This window comes from Nicotiana tabacum, chromosome 6 (assembly GCF_000715075.1).
Source record: "Nicotiana tabacum cultivar K326 chromosome 6, ASM71507v2, whole genome shotgun sequence".
Classification (NCBI taxonomy): Eukaryota; Viridiplantae; Streptophyta; class Magnoliopsida; order Solanales; family Solanaceae; genus Nicotiana; species Nicotiana tabacum.
This window is the reverse complement of record NC_134085.1, coordinates 195,056,363-195,073,865: the sequence shown is the minus strand read 5'-3', so window position 1 is coordinate 195,073,865 and position 17,503 is coordinate 195,056,363. Positions and strand designations below refer to the sequence as shown.

Genomic DNA, 17,503 nt, shown 5'->3' with positions numbered 1-17,503 from the left:
CTTGGGGAGACTCGAACTCACAACCTCTTGATTGGAAGTGGAAGTTGCTTACCATCAGAGCAACCCCTCTTGTATATAAATGAAAACTAAGACTAAAAGACAATAATTGATATATTCTACATTGTTTGCAGAATAAAACCTAAACTCGTTTGTTATCCATACTATGCAGATTGGTTGAAGAGGAGCCTTGGAACAACAGTAAAAGTTGTCTCCGTATAACTTATAGGTCATGGGTTATGAACCATGGAAGCAGCCACTAATGCTTGCATTAGGGTAGGCTGTCTACAGCACACCCTTAGGCGCGACCTTTCTCCGGACCCTGCGTGAATGCAAAATACTTCGTGCACCGGGCTGCCCTCACTACGTAGATCGGTTATTAATGAGCAATGATATAGCCTATTACTAGATTCCCAAGAAGGGGACTGGTAACTAGAATTGATTAATACATGAATATTCTGCATTTGCATGCATGTACTAGATTCTACAAACAACATAAAAAGCTACATCTCAGCTGCTTGGAAATGGCAGCTCTCTGGAGTTTGCTGATGCTGTATTATTATCAGGTGCTAGAATCTGCATTTACAATACAATTGTTATCTGTTAACTCTTCCAGTTGATCTTACTCCTCAGCAGGAGGATCCACCCAGCGGCCGTTATCTTTAATTAGCTGGATCAAGGCATCTGTTGCATGCTCCATTTGAATACCGCGTTTAACCACCGTCTGGAAGAAATTTAGTTCACCAGTAATTGAAACACATTAGTCACAAGTAGTACAAAATTAGCAATTTTTGTTTTGGTTTCCTTTATATTGTATATTCAAGCTCAAAGATTTGTTTTGCTTCTTTCAGTTGAGAGATAATAACCATGTCACATATGTGCATCTAGTTTTGATTATCTTTTAGGCCTTTATGTTGTCCAAAGAGGCATTGTCTGCTTGCATTTTTATACTTTAAGCGACATTTTTGTCTATAAACTTCGTTGAGCTCTGAAATTATATAGTGAAAACTGAAAAGTGCAAGCCAGATGCATCTTACTTGGTTACTAGCAAAGAAGTTCTTAGTTGTGAAGAGCATTAGTAAAGTAAGGGAAATCAAAGCTTGGTACCTTGCCGACGTAAAGGTCAATCTTCCCAGGAGCACCACCAACATATCCGAAGTCAGCATCAGCCATCTCCCCAGGTCCATTCACAATGCAACCCATGATGGCAATCTGAAAAGGAAATATCAACACAACACAAACCATTTTTATAGACAGGAATTTATGAAATTCAGTGACAGTAAGCATTAGGGTTGCGTAATTACTGAAACACCGGGCAAGTGTGACGTCTTCTCCCTTATTTGAGCACTTATCTCTTGAAGATCAAATAAAGTTCTGCCACACGATGGGCATGATACGTACTCCTGAAAGGGATACACATATATGGAAATAAATCATGTTACTATGAATTGGTTCAGATTCTTGCTTTATCCATTCACTTTCCATTACCGTTTTTGTGTTCCGCATTCTGCAACCTTGAAGCAAATTGAAAGATGTATTTCTGAGGAAATCAAAATCCTGATCTGGAGCTTCCAACAGAATACCATCTCCGAGCCCATCTACCAAGAGAGCCCCAGCATTTGCCCCAGCACCAATCACTAAATCATCCCTGTCATATTGATATTTTCATAAGCTAAATTCTAAATAACCTCCACATGTCAGCTTTTAGGTAAGTGAAGTCTGCTTTACTATACCTGTGGGTATCATTGGGAAAGTGTATGTGATGAATCACTGGGAAGTTCAACGAATTCTCAGAGAGATACTCAAAAAGCCTGCAACAGTAGATATTTTCTGGCTATCAGGATCGAGAAATTAGACATATGAAAATGCAGCTGCTAAGTATGTTTCCTATCGTAATTCTGCCTTTAAGAAAGTTTATACAAGTGATATACGTAATACATGTATGTCATATTGATTATGCCCCATCAAGGATAACTGGTAAACAATTTACTATAAGAGAACTTGATTATTTTCAATACAAATGCAACATACCTCCTGGCTGCATGAACTCTGCCAGTTTTTTCTTCTGTATATGGCAGATTATGAAGAATCATAGTAACATCGGTGCTCTTCAGGATTTCCAACTCATCTTTTGATTCATCACCACGCACAGACACAACCAATCGTGTACCTGAAGGAGGTTCCCTTTCTAGCCTGATTACTAAACTTTTGGAATATAATTAATTCAAAGAACTTAAAAAACTATTACGATTATCACACCTTCTGGAAGAAGCTTTTGAGCACCACCAGATAACTCCTTCAGAGTAACCAATACCATGGCATTGGGTAACGGCTTTGTCAATTGCTCTGACAAAGGAGTAATGACTCCCATGCTTATGTCAACCAATCTTTTCAGAGTCAGACGCTGTTCATTTTGCAAAGACACAATCAAGTCATTCTCAAAGTTTCCATAAACAAAAGGGATCGAGCAAAATAATCTGCACTAGAAATGCTAAATTTTAACATATTAGTCCGAGCATCATGAAGAAATAACTTAGATACTTAAATTACTATACAGAAAACACAAGGGTCCTTACAGAATCTTTATCATCTACTGGTGGAAGTTCCCTCAACAGGATTGAGTCTACAGTCGCCAGATCCTGCAAAACCACTGATTATAATTTAGCACAAAGACGGCGCACAACCAAAGGAGAAGAATTAGTTCTAGAATTAGACCTTAAATGGCATGCCCACGACAAGCTTTGCCGCTAATGATCTGTACAGAAGTTCAGGGGTCTGCAAAACCAAAAGATAAGGCCAGTTTTCAGGGAAGATAAAATAAAGAAAACATTTGTGGCTAGAAAATTCACAAAAAATTAGCATGTAATAAAATCGATCAGTAGAATCATATATTATAAGTTATTCTTAGAGAAGTGCTAGATAAGACCTTCAATTGATCCAAAGAAACAGACATGAGAACAGAACCATCTCGATGCAACACGCCTCTGTAGTCTACTTCATCACCCTGTTACAAAAATCAAAACATTTGTTTGCTTCACAAAATGAAGCCTCATATAGCAGATCTGCTCAGGTTTTTTAACTGACCTCCTTTTGAGCTGGCAATTCCCCTGACCTACGTTGAAAGTCAAAATAACGTCTGTTCTTTTCTTCAAAAGCAGCCTGATAAAGGAAGCAGAAATTTTACTACACTGTCAAAACTTAAGGTCCTAAAGCACATTCATAAGCAATCGTGTACCACTCCTTGTTGAAGCTCAGCTGCTCTCTTTCCAAGGTTTGCCAACCGTCGACAGGGATCTATCTCCTCCTCTGGAGGTTCAGTTAGGGAAACCCTTATTGTATCACCCAGACCATCCTGCATCAATAGAAAATTTTCTTTAGAAAGTCGAGCAATACATTTATGATGATAAAGCCACACAAATGAGGAACATGTATGAGAATAGACTACCTTATCGTAGTAATTTGCTCGCATAAACACAATTTAGCTTTTAAAATTCCAAATGTGATAAATCACAAGTACGTATTTTCTGTCGCTTGCTCCGATTGAGCAGATTATAGCTTTTAGCCTAATTACGTCTTCTGATTATCATAATTTAACAAATATATTCTTGCTTTGTTTCATTTTCTGACAGTAAATACTAAATACCCTATTGCTTGAATGAATGAATATGTATCAGCGAGTACAAAATATCTGGTATATCTAGAGAACTTGTATAAATGAAGCTGGAAGCAAAAGGAATAAAGATGTTACTTTCAACAAGATGCTCAGCTTCTACTGTTATTTATCCGGAAGTCTAAAAGTGTACCTGAAGAAGTGTGCCAATACCGATTGCAGACTTCATCCTTCCGTCCTCACCTTCACCAGCTTCAGTAACTCCCAAGTGTAAAGGATAATCCCATCCTTGAACATACATCTCAGCTACAAGAAGGCGATACGCCTGAACCATAACTACTGGATTGCTAGCTTTCATTGAGAAGACGAAATTGTGGAAGTCCAACTTTCGACAAATTCTTGCAAACTCAAATGCTGATTCAACCTGTTACCACATTTAGATGATACAAAGTAATTAAAGAATACAACAACAATGACTAGAACACAATATTCTAGATAAGTAATTCAGCTACTGCTCACCATTCCCCTAGGTGAGTCCCCATAATAGCTCATAATTCGATCTGAAAGGCTCCCGTGGTTAGTTCCAATACGTATTGCACGTCCGTACTTTTTACATTTTTCCACCAATGGTGTAAAAACCTGAGCCATTTCAAATCAAAAATGGATTGAACTCTGCAAAGAAGTAGATTGTCCAAGAATATGCTCCGTAATAAAAGGGAAAATTTCTTGCTAAATGCGAATAATGAGCAGGCACAGTTTCCAATATAGGATGATTATAGACCCAGCATCAGCTTGAGAAGCAATTCTTGTTTAACATTGTCCGTCTTAGCATAACAACAATAAAAACAACATACCCAGTATTATCTCACACCCGTCTTAGCATATTGCACACATTTTTATTTTTTGACAAGCAGTGAATGAAAAGGATCTTATAATTAAATCAATATGATTCATACCTTATAGGACAAAAGAAAGGTGAAAATCAACTGAAAATAACTACTCCCTCTGTTTCATTTTATGTGTCTTAGTTTGACTAGGCACGGAGTATAAGAAAAGTAAGGAAGACTTTTGAATCTTGTGGTCTTAAAATAAAGATGTGTGAAATGTACCCAAGTGCCCTTGAATCTTGTGGTCTTAAATATGCCATGTGGAATGTTGGAGTTAAAGAGTTACTAAATATAGAAAGAGGCATTCTTTTTGAATCAGACTAAAAAGAACAGAGGAAGTACTGAATAAATTAAAGACATGCTAACTTGCAGGACGAGCACCTCATACCATGTTACTGACTTCTAAATTCAATCGATAGAAAGGTTAATAATTATCTTTACATGTATTAGAAATCAAAAACTATAGTTCTTATACTAGTGTGGCATATTCTAACCTCCTCAATGTGCTCAAGTTCTTTCTGGTAGTCTTCTTCTGTGTACTCTAATTGCTCAAACTGGGCTCGCCTGTCAGCTGAAAGAAATTAACCGATTAGATCATAGCTGTTCTCCTGGCTCGGCCAAAAAAGATCATCACATTGACAGAGAAGAAATACCAAAGTTTCCAGGATTGACACGTATTTTTTCAAAGCACTCCGCAACTCGAAGTGCAATAGGAGGAGCAAAATGAATGTCAGCCACCAGAGGGATGTTGTAACTGCATATATGCAGAACACAGACGAGATAAGATAATACTCATGTCATCAAGTCCATCGAATCTTGAAATATATCGGTAAAAATTTGAGACTTACTTCTTTTGCACAAGAGAATTTTTAATTTCAAAACATGCATCAGCTTCTTTCTTCCCTTGGACTGTAATTCGAACTATGTCAGCTCCTGCATCAGCTATTTTCATCACCTGTATAAACAGGAGTTAGCATCAGCGCTCAACTTGCTTGGCTTAAAATTTTCATGCTCATTGAAGAAGTAATGAAGTTCTATATATACCAGACTCAAAGATTTCAGAATTAGATGGAAAGTAAAACACTATTCCAATGACTGATTCAAATCAAACCTAGACCATTAACTTACTATTGCACAAGAATATTATTACCTTATGATACCCAGAGAAGGAAACTCAACTTCAATAAGCATTAACATAAATATCATAGCAAACACAGTTAGAGTAGACTGCCACTTGTAACTTGCTTAAATCATGAAGTAGAAGGAGAACCTGTTCTACTGTTGCAGCAACATCTTTAGTATCTGTTGTGGTCATTGTCTGAATTCTGATTGGATGTTGGCTACCAAGGGCAACGTTCCCAACCATCACCGTGCAGGTCTTTCTTCTGACAGTTTTGTGTATGGATTCACAATACTTTTGCCTAGGAACTTTATCAAGAAGTGATACATCAGTCATCAGAGTGTGAATACAACAAATGTGTTGCTTCACTTCTAATATAAAATGAAATTTTTTTGTAGGATGACAAAATAAAAAGAAAAAAGATCTCAAATTTCCAAATCTAAATTTCCTACAAGTAGCATCAATGACAGATTCTTGGCCACAGTATGATTCACTCGTCGAACATCTAAGAGAAGTTGCTGCAAAACTTATTCCAAATCAGTTTTTATGACACGTTCCAACCCTTAACGATTTGTACAATATTAAATAATCTCTCCTTTGTTTTTTCTTCGAGTAGTTTTGCAGCTTCATAAACAGATTCAAATCCTTGAAAGCTAAAATTTATTATAGACCAAGTTCCAAACTGTTTAAGAAAAAAGCAACTAGAAGCTTTCTAGTGCCTTACAAAAATACCTAGTAGTGGACTCCCTTCGGACGCAGGCTGAAGATTAATGGTTTCTGGACCAGGATTTGCATTTCTTATCACAGAAACCTTGGTTCGCCGAAACATAACCCTCTGTAAGTCAGAAACTCTTACAAAGTCCATACTTTTAGCAAACCCCACACCATTTTCCCTGCTCTTCAGGCCTGTAAATGAAGCTGGAACAGCTCCTGCCGCCATTTTTATAATTCTTTACACTCCTGAAACATAAGACAACCAATACTCATCGAATTACATTAAATACCACACACAAAACAAACAAAAAAAACATAACTACCACTACTATGCCTCAATTCCAAACTAGTTGGAGTTGGCTGTATAACACCTCAATATTCATTAAAATTCAGTTGGCCAGCAGAAAAGAGCCACACCCTCCATACCCCCCCCCCCCCAAACCCAAAATTCCCAAAAGAAATGATCTTTTTCTATACCCTTCTGATCCCAGTTGATATCTTTCACTGTTGAGATAAAACTGAAGTATTTAAACTATTTAACCAAAATTCCAAAACACAATATACATAAAACTGTAACAGAAAAAGAAACAAAACAAGATTTGAATTGCCAAATTCAAACAAATTCAGCTGAAAATACTAACTATAAACACTTACTAGGAAAATGACTACCTAATTGATTTACAAAAAGTTGAAATCTTTTTCAAGAATTTCCACCAAAAAATCAGTTTTAAACAGAAAAAGAGCTGGAGTAAAGGATATAATCCTACTCACCAAGTCACAGTCAAAATCAAGACTAGACTAATATACCAAAAAGCAAGGATCTTTTTTCTATGCCCTTTTGACCCCAGTTGATATCTTTCACTGTTGTGATAAAACTGTAGTAATTTAAACTATTTAACCAAATTCCCAAACACAATCAACAGAAAACTGTAATAGAAAAAGAAACAAACCAAGATATGAACTACCCAATTCAAACAAACTCAGCTGAAAATACAAACTACAAACACTTACTATGAATATAATCAGCTAACTAATTTACAAAAGATTGAATTTTTTTTCAAGAATAGTAGTATTACAGATTACTTACCAAGTCAGAGTTAAAAAAACCAAGACTAGACTAAAATACCCAAAAAGAGTAGAAGAATCAAGAAGCCAAAGAATTGGTGGTAGGCGGAAATTGAGAAGGACTAATAATGAAATGGGTTTCAGAAAAAATGGGAGAAAAGATTGAACATATAAATGTACTAGTAGTTCAGAAGATTAGGCAACAGCTAGTGAATCTAAGAAGAGAAATAGTGAGCGGTGTAATTAATAATATTTAATTACACCTTGAAAGCAGGATCTTTAAATATTCCAATGTTCCATGCAAAATATAACCCTTGGAGAATAAGAAAGAGAAATAGCGAGAGGTGTAATTAATAATATTTAATTAGAGTATAAAAACGGCTTAGTTTTTAGAAATAGTGGGAGGTGTAATTAAGAAGATTTAATCTTCTGTCTATATAGAATAGGAAAAGCAAAAGCACTATATTAAGACAAGTGTCTTAACCACAAAAAGCCAAGTGGTATTGTTAAGACAAAATAAACTACTTTTCTAACTAATTTTTTTTTTGAATTTTAAATTTTGAATTATTTGGTTACACTACTTGAATTAATAAATATAGATATCTTATATTTATTAATAAAAAACGAAAATACAAAAATAGATTTCTTATATAGAATAGGAGAAGCAAAAGCACTACATTAAGACAAGTGTCTTAACCACAAAAAGCCAAGTGGTATTGTTAAGACAAACTAAACTACTTTTCTAACTAATTTTTTTTTGAATTTTAAATTTTAAATTATTTGGTTACATTACTTGAATTAATAAATACAGATATCTTATTATGTATTAATAAAAAAACGAAAATACAAAAAAAATATTCTACTCATTCAAATTGAAGTTTTAAAATTATTTTAAAATAAAAATAACAAAATAACAAAAAATATAAAACTACCAATTCAAATTAGAGAGTAATTTCATCCTAATATAGTAGTAGTAGTGTGTGTGTGTATGGGAGTAGTTAATACTAAATTGATAATTTATTAATAATTCATATGTCAATTTAACAATATTAAATAATGGATAATACAATTAGATAACAAAGAAATATATATATATATATATATATATATATATATATATATATATATATATATATATATAAGACTTATAAAAATAATTAGAATTATTATGAAAAAAGTTGTACTTATACACATAACTAAAATCATAATAAGCAAATAGTCATAACTGAAGAATACTAAAAAAAATCAAATGATATCGTAAAAGTACATATACTAATTAGTTAATAAATAGAACTCATAATTTCATAATAAATAATACAAAAATATAAAGAAACTATTAGGATATTATACATAAAATAATATATTATATATAAAACACATTTTATTAATTATTAAAAATATTAATACGTTTTTTATAAAAACAATAAAAGACTTATCTCTTTATACTTTTGATGAATTCAAAATTATAATTTAGTAAAAAATGATATTATTTAAATTTTCAGCAATTATAAAATGAGAAAACTAATCAAATATTATAGTAGAAGTGAATGTACAAAAAGAAGTGGATAAAGATAATTTTATAATATTTATATTTTGAATTAATTAATAAACAAAATATAAATAAATAACACAAGAAAATTATTGATAACTTTAGACAATTGAAGAATTTTAAACAGTATAACATATATAAAAATATATACGTATGTTCTACTAGAAGAGAAGTAGTATCAAAATATTAAGCCAATTGACAAATTAATAAAAAATCACATTAGTAAATGTATAGTATTAAGTACTTGCTAATTTAATAAAGAATAAACAAAGAATAAACCATTTATTTAATTACTATAATGCTCTGCATCCTTTGGTTTTGTATAGATTTTATTATATTTATGTACACTACATTAAATAATAAAATAGTAACTAATATTTTTTAAAATAATATGATATATTAAATTATAATTTTATAAGATTAATATTCCGTCAAATTATCCGCGCATCACGCGCGGGTTCTAACACTAGTTAGAGTATAGAAACGGATTACTCTTCCGCTAATTGCACCTTGAAAACATTAAAAAAAAGCATGAAATTGGGAAAGAATAAGAAAAATTCAAAAAAAGGAGAAAAGAGAGAGCATGAAATTGGGAAAGAATAAGAAAAATTCAAAAAAGGAGAAAATAGATAAATAGGATCTTTGGCCAAAGAGAGGTGTCAACTCATCTTTTATTTTCCATACTTTATATATATATATATATAGTAGGATCTTTAAATATTCCAATGCCCTTTCCATGCAAAATGTAACCCCTGGAGTATAAGAAGAGAAATAGTGGGAGGTGTAATTAATATTATTTAATTAGAGTATAGAAACGGCTTAGTCTTTAAAATAGTGGTAGGTGTAATTAAGAAGATTTAATTAGAGTATAGAAACGGCTTACTCTTCCTCTAATTGCACCTTGAAAGCATAAAAAAAGCATGAAATTGGGAAAGAATAAGAAAAATTCAAAATAGAAACGGCTTAGTCTTTATAAATAGTGGGAAAAGAGAGGTGTCAACTCATCTTTTATTTTCCCTACTTTATATATATATGTGCATTCTTTACTACATAAAGTAATCAATAAATCAAAGTCCAAATAAGGTATGTTTATGATAGTTCCAATGCCCTTTCCATGCAAAATGTAACCCTTGGAGTGTAAGAAGAGAAATAGTGGGAGGTGTAATTAATAATATTTAATTAGAGTATAGAAACGACTTACTCTTCCTCTATTTGCACCTTGAAAGCATAAAAAAAAGCATGAAATTGGGAAAGAATAAGAAAAATTCCTCTTTTTTCCTAGTAACTCTAAAGATTTTGATTTTCCTCACCTTTCCTATAATTGATATTTATTATTGTGTAATAGTATTTGGTTGGAGTTACTGATGAGCAATAAATATCGAGGAAGGTCTAAATAGTAAGAGGTCGTCATTTTTATTGCTTGCTCAGTACCGATGGAATTTGTGAACACTAGGAGAGAGTGAGAGGAACAATGGCACATACCACAGAGTATTTAGCCAGCTCTATGAACTTAATGTATACTGAATGTGGTATTTATTTTGGAAGGTGAAATGTATTATCAAATTTTTGTTTGTTTATACATATTTAAGCCAAACAAGACACCATGATTTAGGGAATCATACTATTTTTGCAATTTTTGTGTTGCACCTTTAATACCTTCCCTTGCTTTCTATTCTTTCTCAACTAGCTTTTTTTCTTTTTTACATTTTAAATGTTCTTTCGTGCTTACTAGCTTTTTTCATTAACTTTGTTAATTATTTTATTTCTTCTTTATTGATTCTAATGTGATAATTTGTTTAGGTTAGTAAATGGAAGAAAACAAGGAACCAAATTAGTAAAGTGATAAGATAGCGAAGAGGAGAAAGAAGCAGGAAGGGGAGGAAATTGATATGAAGAACTTAGCCACTGGAATCATAGAGTAAAAATACATTTTATATGGACATAGATTACAAATTATTCACAAATATTTCATATGGACATAGAATACAAATTATTCACAAATATATAATTGATGCATACGACACAAGATATTCACAAATGTAACTCCTACAAAACCTATATTTCCTCACTTTCTCCTTTTATAAACTTTTCATTTATTTCTCAAAGAGATCGATGATTAGACTTTCAGTTTAAACTTTTGACGATACTCTCTTTCTGGCCACCTTTTTTTTTTTTTTTGATGAAGTTCTATGTTGGATGTGTAGGAGAACTTTCAATAGAAAATAACATAGTCATAGTGTTACCTATGTATAGTTCTTCATAGTTCTATGTATAGTGTTGAAGGTAAGAAAAAAATTTAATGTCATTGAAAATGCTTAATATTTCTGATTTTATTCAATTTTTATAAAAAAAAAAATTATATATGTATATGTATATATATATATATATATATTATTTATAATGACCTCGCGAAGCGCGGACAAATACACTAGTTGTGAATAAAGACAAGAAACATTTGTCCAACATCTTTTGTACTGCTATTTTATTTGTGGCCATGGGGATATACACTTAAATGAAAATTTAGTGGACATATTAAATTAAATTACTTAAAATTTGCAAATAGTCGTAATGGACCGGTAATTGTCTTTATTATTGTCCCCCTCTATTTAGCTTATATTAGTTTTTCTCCGCCAAAACAGTTTGGTTCTGGATTTATTCTGTTTCCTAAAAGTTAAGCTATCCATATAACACAAATTATTTTTCATAGACTTTTGACAATATATTAGTGAAAAAATTAATAATACCAAGTACTACCTATTATTTGAAAATGAGACGGAAAAAACTACAATTGAGGTTTGAAAGTTTGAAACATTGAATAGTTAGGAATCAAAATTGTTACTTTTCTGCTGTTGATATAATAATTTTCCTATACCAAAAAAAATAAAATGAAATGCTCCTTCCTCATTCCAAGTCAAACTAGATATAAACAAAGAGGGTGTAAGATATTAATGTAAAAAATAAAATAGTTTGAGATATTGTGATTATTCAAAATAATTTAATAAGTAATACAGTATACTAATAATTTCTCATTAGCGTTTTCCTCTTTTAAGACGTAAACCAAAGGAGCAATTGTGCGTTTTAAAATTTAACAGCAATTAGACACTGTAGAACGTCAGTCTAATGTGAACCTATCAAAAGAACTTCAAAATATTGCTGAATTAGATCACATGGGCTAATCATTTTATTTTTTTTATCAGCACGACTAATAAAAGAAAGTTGTGGACGGAAATTTAGTTGGTCAAAAGTACAAGGGCTGAGATGCAAAATTAGAGGGAATCATTCCGCTATATTCCTTAGCTTAGCAAGAAATAACTAACTGTCGTTTCGACCTCTTAGACAAAAAGACCGCAGTGTGGAAAAAGTAAAAGGCAACAGGACCGTCGCCACGTGTTGTCTTCTTATTGGGTAAATTGTTCAACACGTGAAACAATACGAACACCTTTTAGACGTGAAAGAAAGTACAGTAATAAAAAAATTTCTTCATATGCCAAACTTTTTGTTAAATAAGACTCATTTCAGCTCATCTAGTTTTACTAGCAAAAGTATTATGAATACTTAGTTTGATTTCGTGCGAAAGTCTATCGAAAAAAATCTTTCTATCTTTAAAACTTGTAAATTACAAAGTAAGGATAAAATTTACGTACACATTATGCTTCCCAAACCCTGCTTGTAGAAATATATTGTTTTTTTTTATTGTTCAATCGTACTAAACCTGAATAATCTTAACATGATCTAATATTGTTCGTTTTGAGTCAATTTGCACAGATTTTTCCGAAAGACACGTAACCACTTGGCATTCCGATTACTTCATCCATAAACCTTTTTTTAAATTTTAAAATAAAGGAGAAGCTTCTATTCTAGAAGTTACCGCTTCCCGCCTCCCTCGCGATGAGTTCAATGGACCGATGTTTGGCTGACCCTCTTCTTCTCATTCGTGTTGGGTTCATCCAAAAGTACATTAAAAAAAAATAGAACCACTGGAGAGTCGTCTGCAATTCACACGTGGGCAAAGACGACTGACTTTGGAAGCGAAACACAAACCTATTTCCGCTATTTTCGAGTTGTTACTGAGCATAACAAAATCAAGGTTGATGATTAATCAGCGAAGTTTCCATAGTGTTCTACCACCTCACACCATTTAAGAACATGTGTACACTTTATATATAATTAAGTCACGCATGGCCATCGTGGGATATATTCACTAGCCCCTCCAATCTAGCACGGCGCGGCCAACCCCTATTGACTTGGGCTTATCTGAATATTATTTAAATTTAATTTGCCTATGTTCCCGTGAACAAATTTAAGTCTACTTAATCATAATGGTGGTAGTAATGATAATAAACAATGAACTGTGTGAAAACAAAGCTTCACCAAGATAACTTAAATTGGAGATGAAAATACATTCATCTTCAAAATATGTCGAAAAACCAGATCATTATCTAACAGGTTTAGGGTTAGGATAATGTCAATATCTTGTAACAAACAACCATTACTGAAAAAAATACTGCACCATACACATTTTTAGCAAGAGTATCAAATACACAGGAGTCACCACACCGATGGACAAGATACGCAACGGACTAGAATATACGCTTAACGTAATGAAACATCAGTTACAGAAGACAGCCACATCCTTAAATGAAGCAAATTGACTTGCAAAATGCAATTTGGATACGAGCGCCTCAACGAATAAAGCTACAGCGTCCAGATTTAAGACCGAACAGGATATTACAGTACAGTTTCTCATGAGATGTATCTATCCCTTTTGAAGAAGTTGAGCAGATGACTTCGCGTCAAGATACAATGTATTAACTTCTTCTAGATCCGTCTGTAAAATTTAAAGGCTCAGTAAATATCTTCAACTAGCTTCAACAAGGACAAAAATGATAAAGAACATGATTGGGCTACCTTGCAGATTTTGTCACGGCCGTTCATTTTGGCGACTACACTGGCTGGTGATAGTAGCCGTACAGCATGCCTGACAAAGGAAAGAATTGAACACCGGTTACTTCTAATTAAAAGAATAAACATCTGGAGTTATAAATCAAACAAGTTAAACCCAACCTTAAGGAAGCTTGCTGTCCAATCTCGCCCAAGTAAGCAAGGCTTTCTTCATCTATTTCTAGTTCCTCCACTTGTGCACGTATATAGCTAATATCTGGCCACGCATTCCAAAAAAAAAAACATCCATCAGGAAAATGCAATGACATTACACATGTTCAGGTTGAAATTAGTAAGGCGTATACAAGAAAAGTTGAACGAACTGGTGGGAATCTGTATCATTTCAGCTGGACCATAAGTTTCGGTTCTGACAATCACCAACCGATCTAACAAGTCAACTGGAATGCCATGTGGACTAGTCATATCTGTTCCTCTGCAAGGAAATACATGTGGTTAATTTGTTAGTGACAACTGAGTTATAACAGACATCACATGTATCTGTACTGCTGTACATACATCTAACTTCTAAGGTGTCTACAACGCCAAAAACATGCAGTTCGTAACTGAATCTAACAAGTAATTATGTTCCGAGTTACATATTTCTCGTAATTCTCGCAGTTTAAAAGCTACAATCAGATGCCCCATGTAAGCATATTTGATATTAGAAAAATGACAAATTTGTCCTGTATTTTCTTTATCCTTCCACCGGTACAAATAATAAGTTTAGCAAACATACGAAGCAGTATGAAATATTTAATAAACACTTCAATCAACATGCAACTGTTTGATGTATGATAAAAGGCAAGCCAGAAAGCAAATTTTAATTTGCAAATTTCAGAAAATCCCAGAATAAAGAAATCAACATAATGGAACTTGATGAATTTTTCAGGCTTAGTTTTGAACAGCCATACCTGACAGTACAAATGCCTCTGTTAGTGGCAAAAATCACAATCGGAGACAATTAACTCTCCAGTGCACGATTCTAGTATGAAAAGCATTCCATATCAAGCATATGAACCTGCCAAAGACATTTTCTCCAATTAATTAACCGGAGGCGGGGGTTAGTATTAAATGCATTATCAAGCACGTTGTTGTATGAATAAAAAACAAACCTCATCAATAAATAAGACACCAGGAACAAGCTCTGCAACACTTTCGTCAACATAACGATTGACAACCTGCAGTGAAATAAGCACAATAACCCATTATGCTAAAAATACTAAATTCACACTCATAGACACTTCATGAAAATATCCATGAAGGCATGAGTAGCCAATTGGACTGTAATCAACATGCATGAAACAGCATAATTATTCGTCCAGAGTATTAGTAGCACTAATAATCAGAAGTACCTTGTTTATCTCTTGCCGCAATTTGTCAGTAATCTCGGTTTTCCTAGGTTTCATCATTTGACCCATAAGGGACAATATATCTTGTCCTCCTTGTGGCTGTGCATTTGCAGCATCAAGATCATGTAATGTAACATCCTGGCGAAATACAATACTGTGTGAAATTAAATCTTTGGTTTCCTGTTCCTTTCAATCGAGTTCCCTCATAAAAAACCATTATATTAGTGATATCATTTGACCCCCAAAAAAATTGCAGATACTTGGAATTGCGTTTTAGTTTGATCAAAACCACACAAGCAAGCAATCATGGCATGTAGGTATCCACAGAAGATCTGATGTACAAAATCTAACTAACTAAATATTTCAATTACAGACAACTCATTTCCTCCTAAAAGAATCTTGTGCCAAAAGCAGATACTTGGCTGCTTGCTAACTTTACCACTATATTAACTTGTTAACGCCATGGCCTATGATATCTCTTCCAATAACATCCTTAAAATCCAGGAGGCTGAATTCCTGATCATTCTGGTATCTATCTAAGGGATCTGTTTCCTCACTCCTCCAAATGATATACAGAATTTCACACACCCTTCAAGTGTTCAAGTGAGTTTGTTAAGACAAACTATGATCTTTGGTATTCCATAGCTAAGCTATAGAAAATATTGACCATGTGGAAAAGAAGCACAGAAATCAGCTACATGCATACAATGCCAGGTAATCTTCTATTTGCGCCATAGCAAAATAAGAAATGCGACTGCATGGGAAATGAGACAAACCTGGACTATCTCCTTCTTTTTGTGAACCTCTCCTTTAGGAAGTGGAACATACTCCTCTGCCTCAAGATCAAATTCTGTGGCAAAAGCATCACTTCTGCCCACTCTTTTAACCGCTCCACTGTTTGATTCAATGTAAATGACATCACCAACAGCTACTTGCACATATATCGTGGAGACAGGAGATATCAACAGAGAAGATTAGGCTCCCTTGCAAAATAGCGTATATGGGACAGAAGTAAATTAAAGACAAATACAATTCTCGCAATGCCTTCTGAGAACATGATTCAATAAGAATGACATGAAAGTTAATGAATTTACTCAAGAGAAAATATGCTTCAATCTAGATTCAAATGTTGGATGTTAAAATAAATTTCATCATTATCCTATTTATTGAACGTATTAACAAATTGATACTTCACTGGCTTACCTTCTCTTTAATTAAGGCATCATACATTGTGGGGTCAAGCTTCAATTGTTTGGTACCTTTGACAGTTTTCAACCCAACTATAACATGGCTAATACTTTTACAATATCCACCTGTCATGCTCTCACTCTCTTCTGGAGATAGTTCAGTCACCTACATTAGGAATTGTTTAAAAATGAGATCAACTTCACAACGCATCAACATCGCAGAATTACTGTGTCAAGGACCGGACACAAATGAAACGAGAAATGGGATGGAGTATCGACTTGCCTCTCCTTCATAAACTTCCTTATTTTCCTTGATACGAAGACCAATAGCTCGACGAAAACTTTCCATTAAAACCTCAGTTTTCTTCACTTCTGATGAATACACTTCAGATCTAACCATCGGGCAAAATGGAACCTGCAACAGTGTACCAAGACGATAGGTGGTTGGTGTCAAAGGAAGAAGTTACCTCAAGGCCAAGGCCTTTAATGTGAGTATGATTGGCGATTCTTTGCTTCTTAGTGGTTGATTGTACCTCTTCTATCTTCATATTTTTCTTCTTTAATGTGTCTCTAGCCGTTCTTCTTCTTCTTCTCTTTCTGTTAGGGGTTTAGAAATAGCTTCACTAATGGAGGCGATGGTGGGGGATTTTGAAGAGAGATGTAATGCACTAAACGCCCCGGTTTGTTTGCGTTATTGCATATAACCCCTCTAAAATCATCACCCAACAAAGTGCCACGTAGGACTTTCCTTTTAAAAAATGAGCAAATATCATTTATAGCCCATCGGGCCAAAAATATATCATCTGATAGCCACAAATTGACCCATACAATTCATAACCTAAAAGCAATAACAACCGATAGTCGTCGCCTCCCATCCCTATCTTTCTTCTTCTCTCTCACGCCAGCAACCCATGGTTGTGGTTCCATGGACACTTCTTTTCTCTTTCTCTCTCGCTCTCTCTCTCTCTTTAAAAAGCCTATTTGGTTTCTCTCGTTGTTATTTCAAAAGTATCGATGGAAACTTCATCTAGGCTGAACGGTTTGACATGACTTTTGACACCATGGGTATCGATTCATCGGTCAA

At 33.8% G+C, this 17,503-nt stretch overlaps 2 protein-coding genes across 10 annotated transcripts; both read right to left on the bottom strand.

Moving 5' to 3' along the window:
- Nucleotides 1-376: 376 nt before the first annotated feature.
- LOC107760467 (4-hydroxy-3-methylbut-2-en-1-yl diphosphate synthase (ferredoxin), chloroplastic-like) lies at nucleotides 377-7,692 on the bottom strand. Of its 3 annotated transcripts, none has more exons than XM_075256315.1 (20): nucleotides 7,416-7,692; nucleotides 6,347-6,574; nucleotides 5,765-5,922; nucleotides 5,343-5,449; nucleotides 5,148-5,248; nucleotides 4,989-5,065; nucleotides 4,127-4,246; nucleotides 3,801-4,031; nucleotides 3,233-3,349; nucleotides 3,082-3,156; nucleotides 2,924-3,001; nucleotides 2,713-2,772; nucleotides 2,574-2,636; nucleotides 2,257-2,401; nucleotides 2,029-2,167; nucleotides 1,731-1,808; nucleotides 1,486-1,645; nucleotides 1,302-1,400; nucleotides 1,105-1,209; nucleotides 377-721 (listed from the first exon to the last, which is right to left on the bottom strand). In XM_075256315.1, the coding sequence occupies exons 2-20, from the start codon at nucleotides 6,552-6,554 to the stop codon at nucleotides 620-622; spliced, it is 2,223 nt and encodes a 740-aa protein (XP_075112416.1). In that variant the 5' UTR covers nucleotides 6,555-6,574; nucleotides 7,416-7,692; the 3' UTR covers nucleotides 377-619. The 3 variants fall into 3 exon arrangements, with proteins under 3 accessions (XP_075112416.1, XP_075112417.1, XP_075112418.1); XM_075256316.1 differs by having other exon boundaries at nucleotides 7,340-7,416; XM_075256317.1 differs by lacking the exon at nucleotides 7,416-7,692 and adding an exon at nucleotides 6,983-7,095.
- Nucleotides 7,693-13,318: 5,626 nt separating this feature from the next.
- Nucleotides 13,319-17,159, bottom strand: LOC107780519 (ruvB-like protein 1). Of its 7 annotated transcripts, none has more exons than XM_075256324.1 (11): nucleotides 16,953-17,159; nucleotides 16,703-16,834; nucleotides 16,436-16,585; nucleotides 16,009-16,215; nucleotides 15,236-15,370; nucleotides 14,996-15,061; nucleotides 14,795-14,901; nucleotides 14,189-14,316; nucleotides 14,007-14,100; nucleotides 13,851-13,920; nucleotides 13,319-13,770 (listed from the first exon to the last, which is right to left on the bottom strand). In XM_075256324.1, exons 1-4 carry the CDS (start codon nucleotides 16,965-16,967, stop codon nucleotides 16,207-16,209), a joined length of 306 nt encoding a protein of 101 aa, XP_075112425.1. In that variant the 5' UTR covers nucleotides 16,968-17,159; the 3' UTR covers nucleotides 13,319-13,770; nucleotides 13,851-13,920; nucleotides 14,007-14,100; nucleotides 14,189-14,316; nucleotides 14,795-14,901; nucleotides 14,996-15,061; nucleotides 15,236-15,370; nucleotides 16,009-16,206. The 7 variants fall into 7 exon arrangements, with proteins under 7 accessions (XP_075112425.1, XP_075112419.1, XP_075112420.1 ...); XM_075256318.1 differs by having other exon boundaries at nucleotides 16,009-16,160; XM_075256319.1 differs by having other exon boundaries at nucleotides 14,207-14,316; nucleotides 16,009-16,160.
- Between the last annotated feature and the right edge of the window lie 344 nt (nucleotides 17,160-17,503).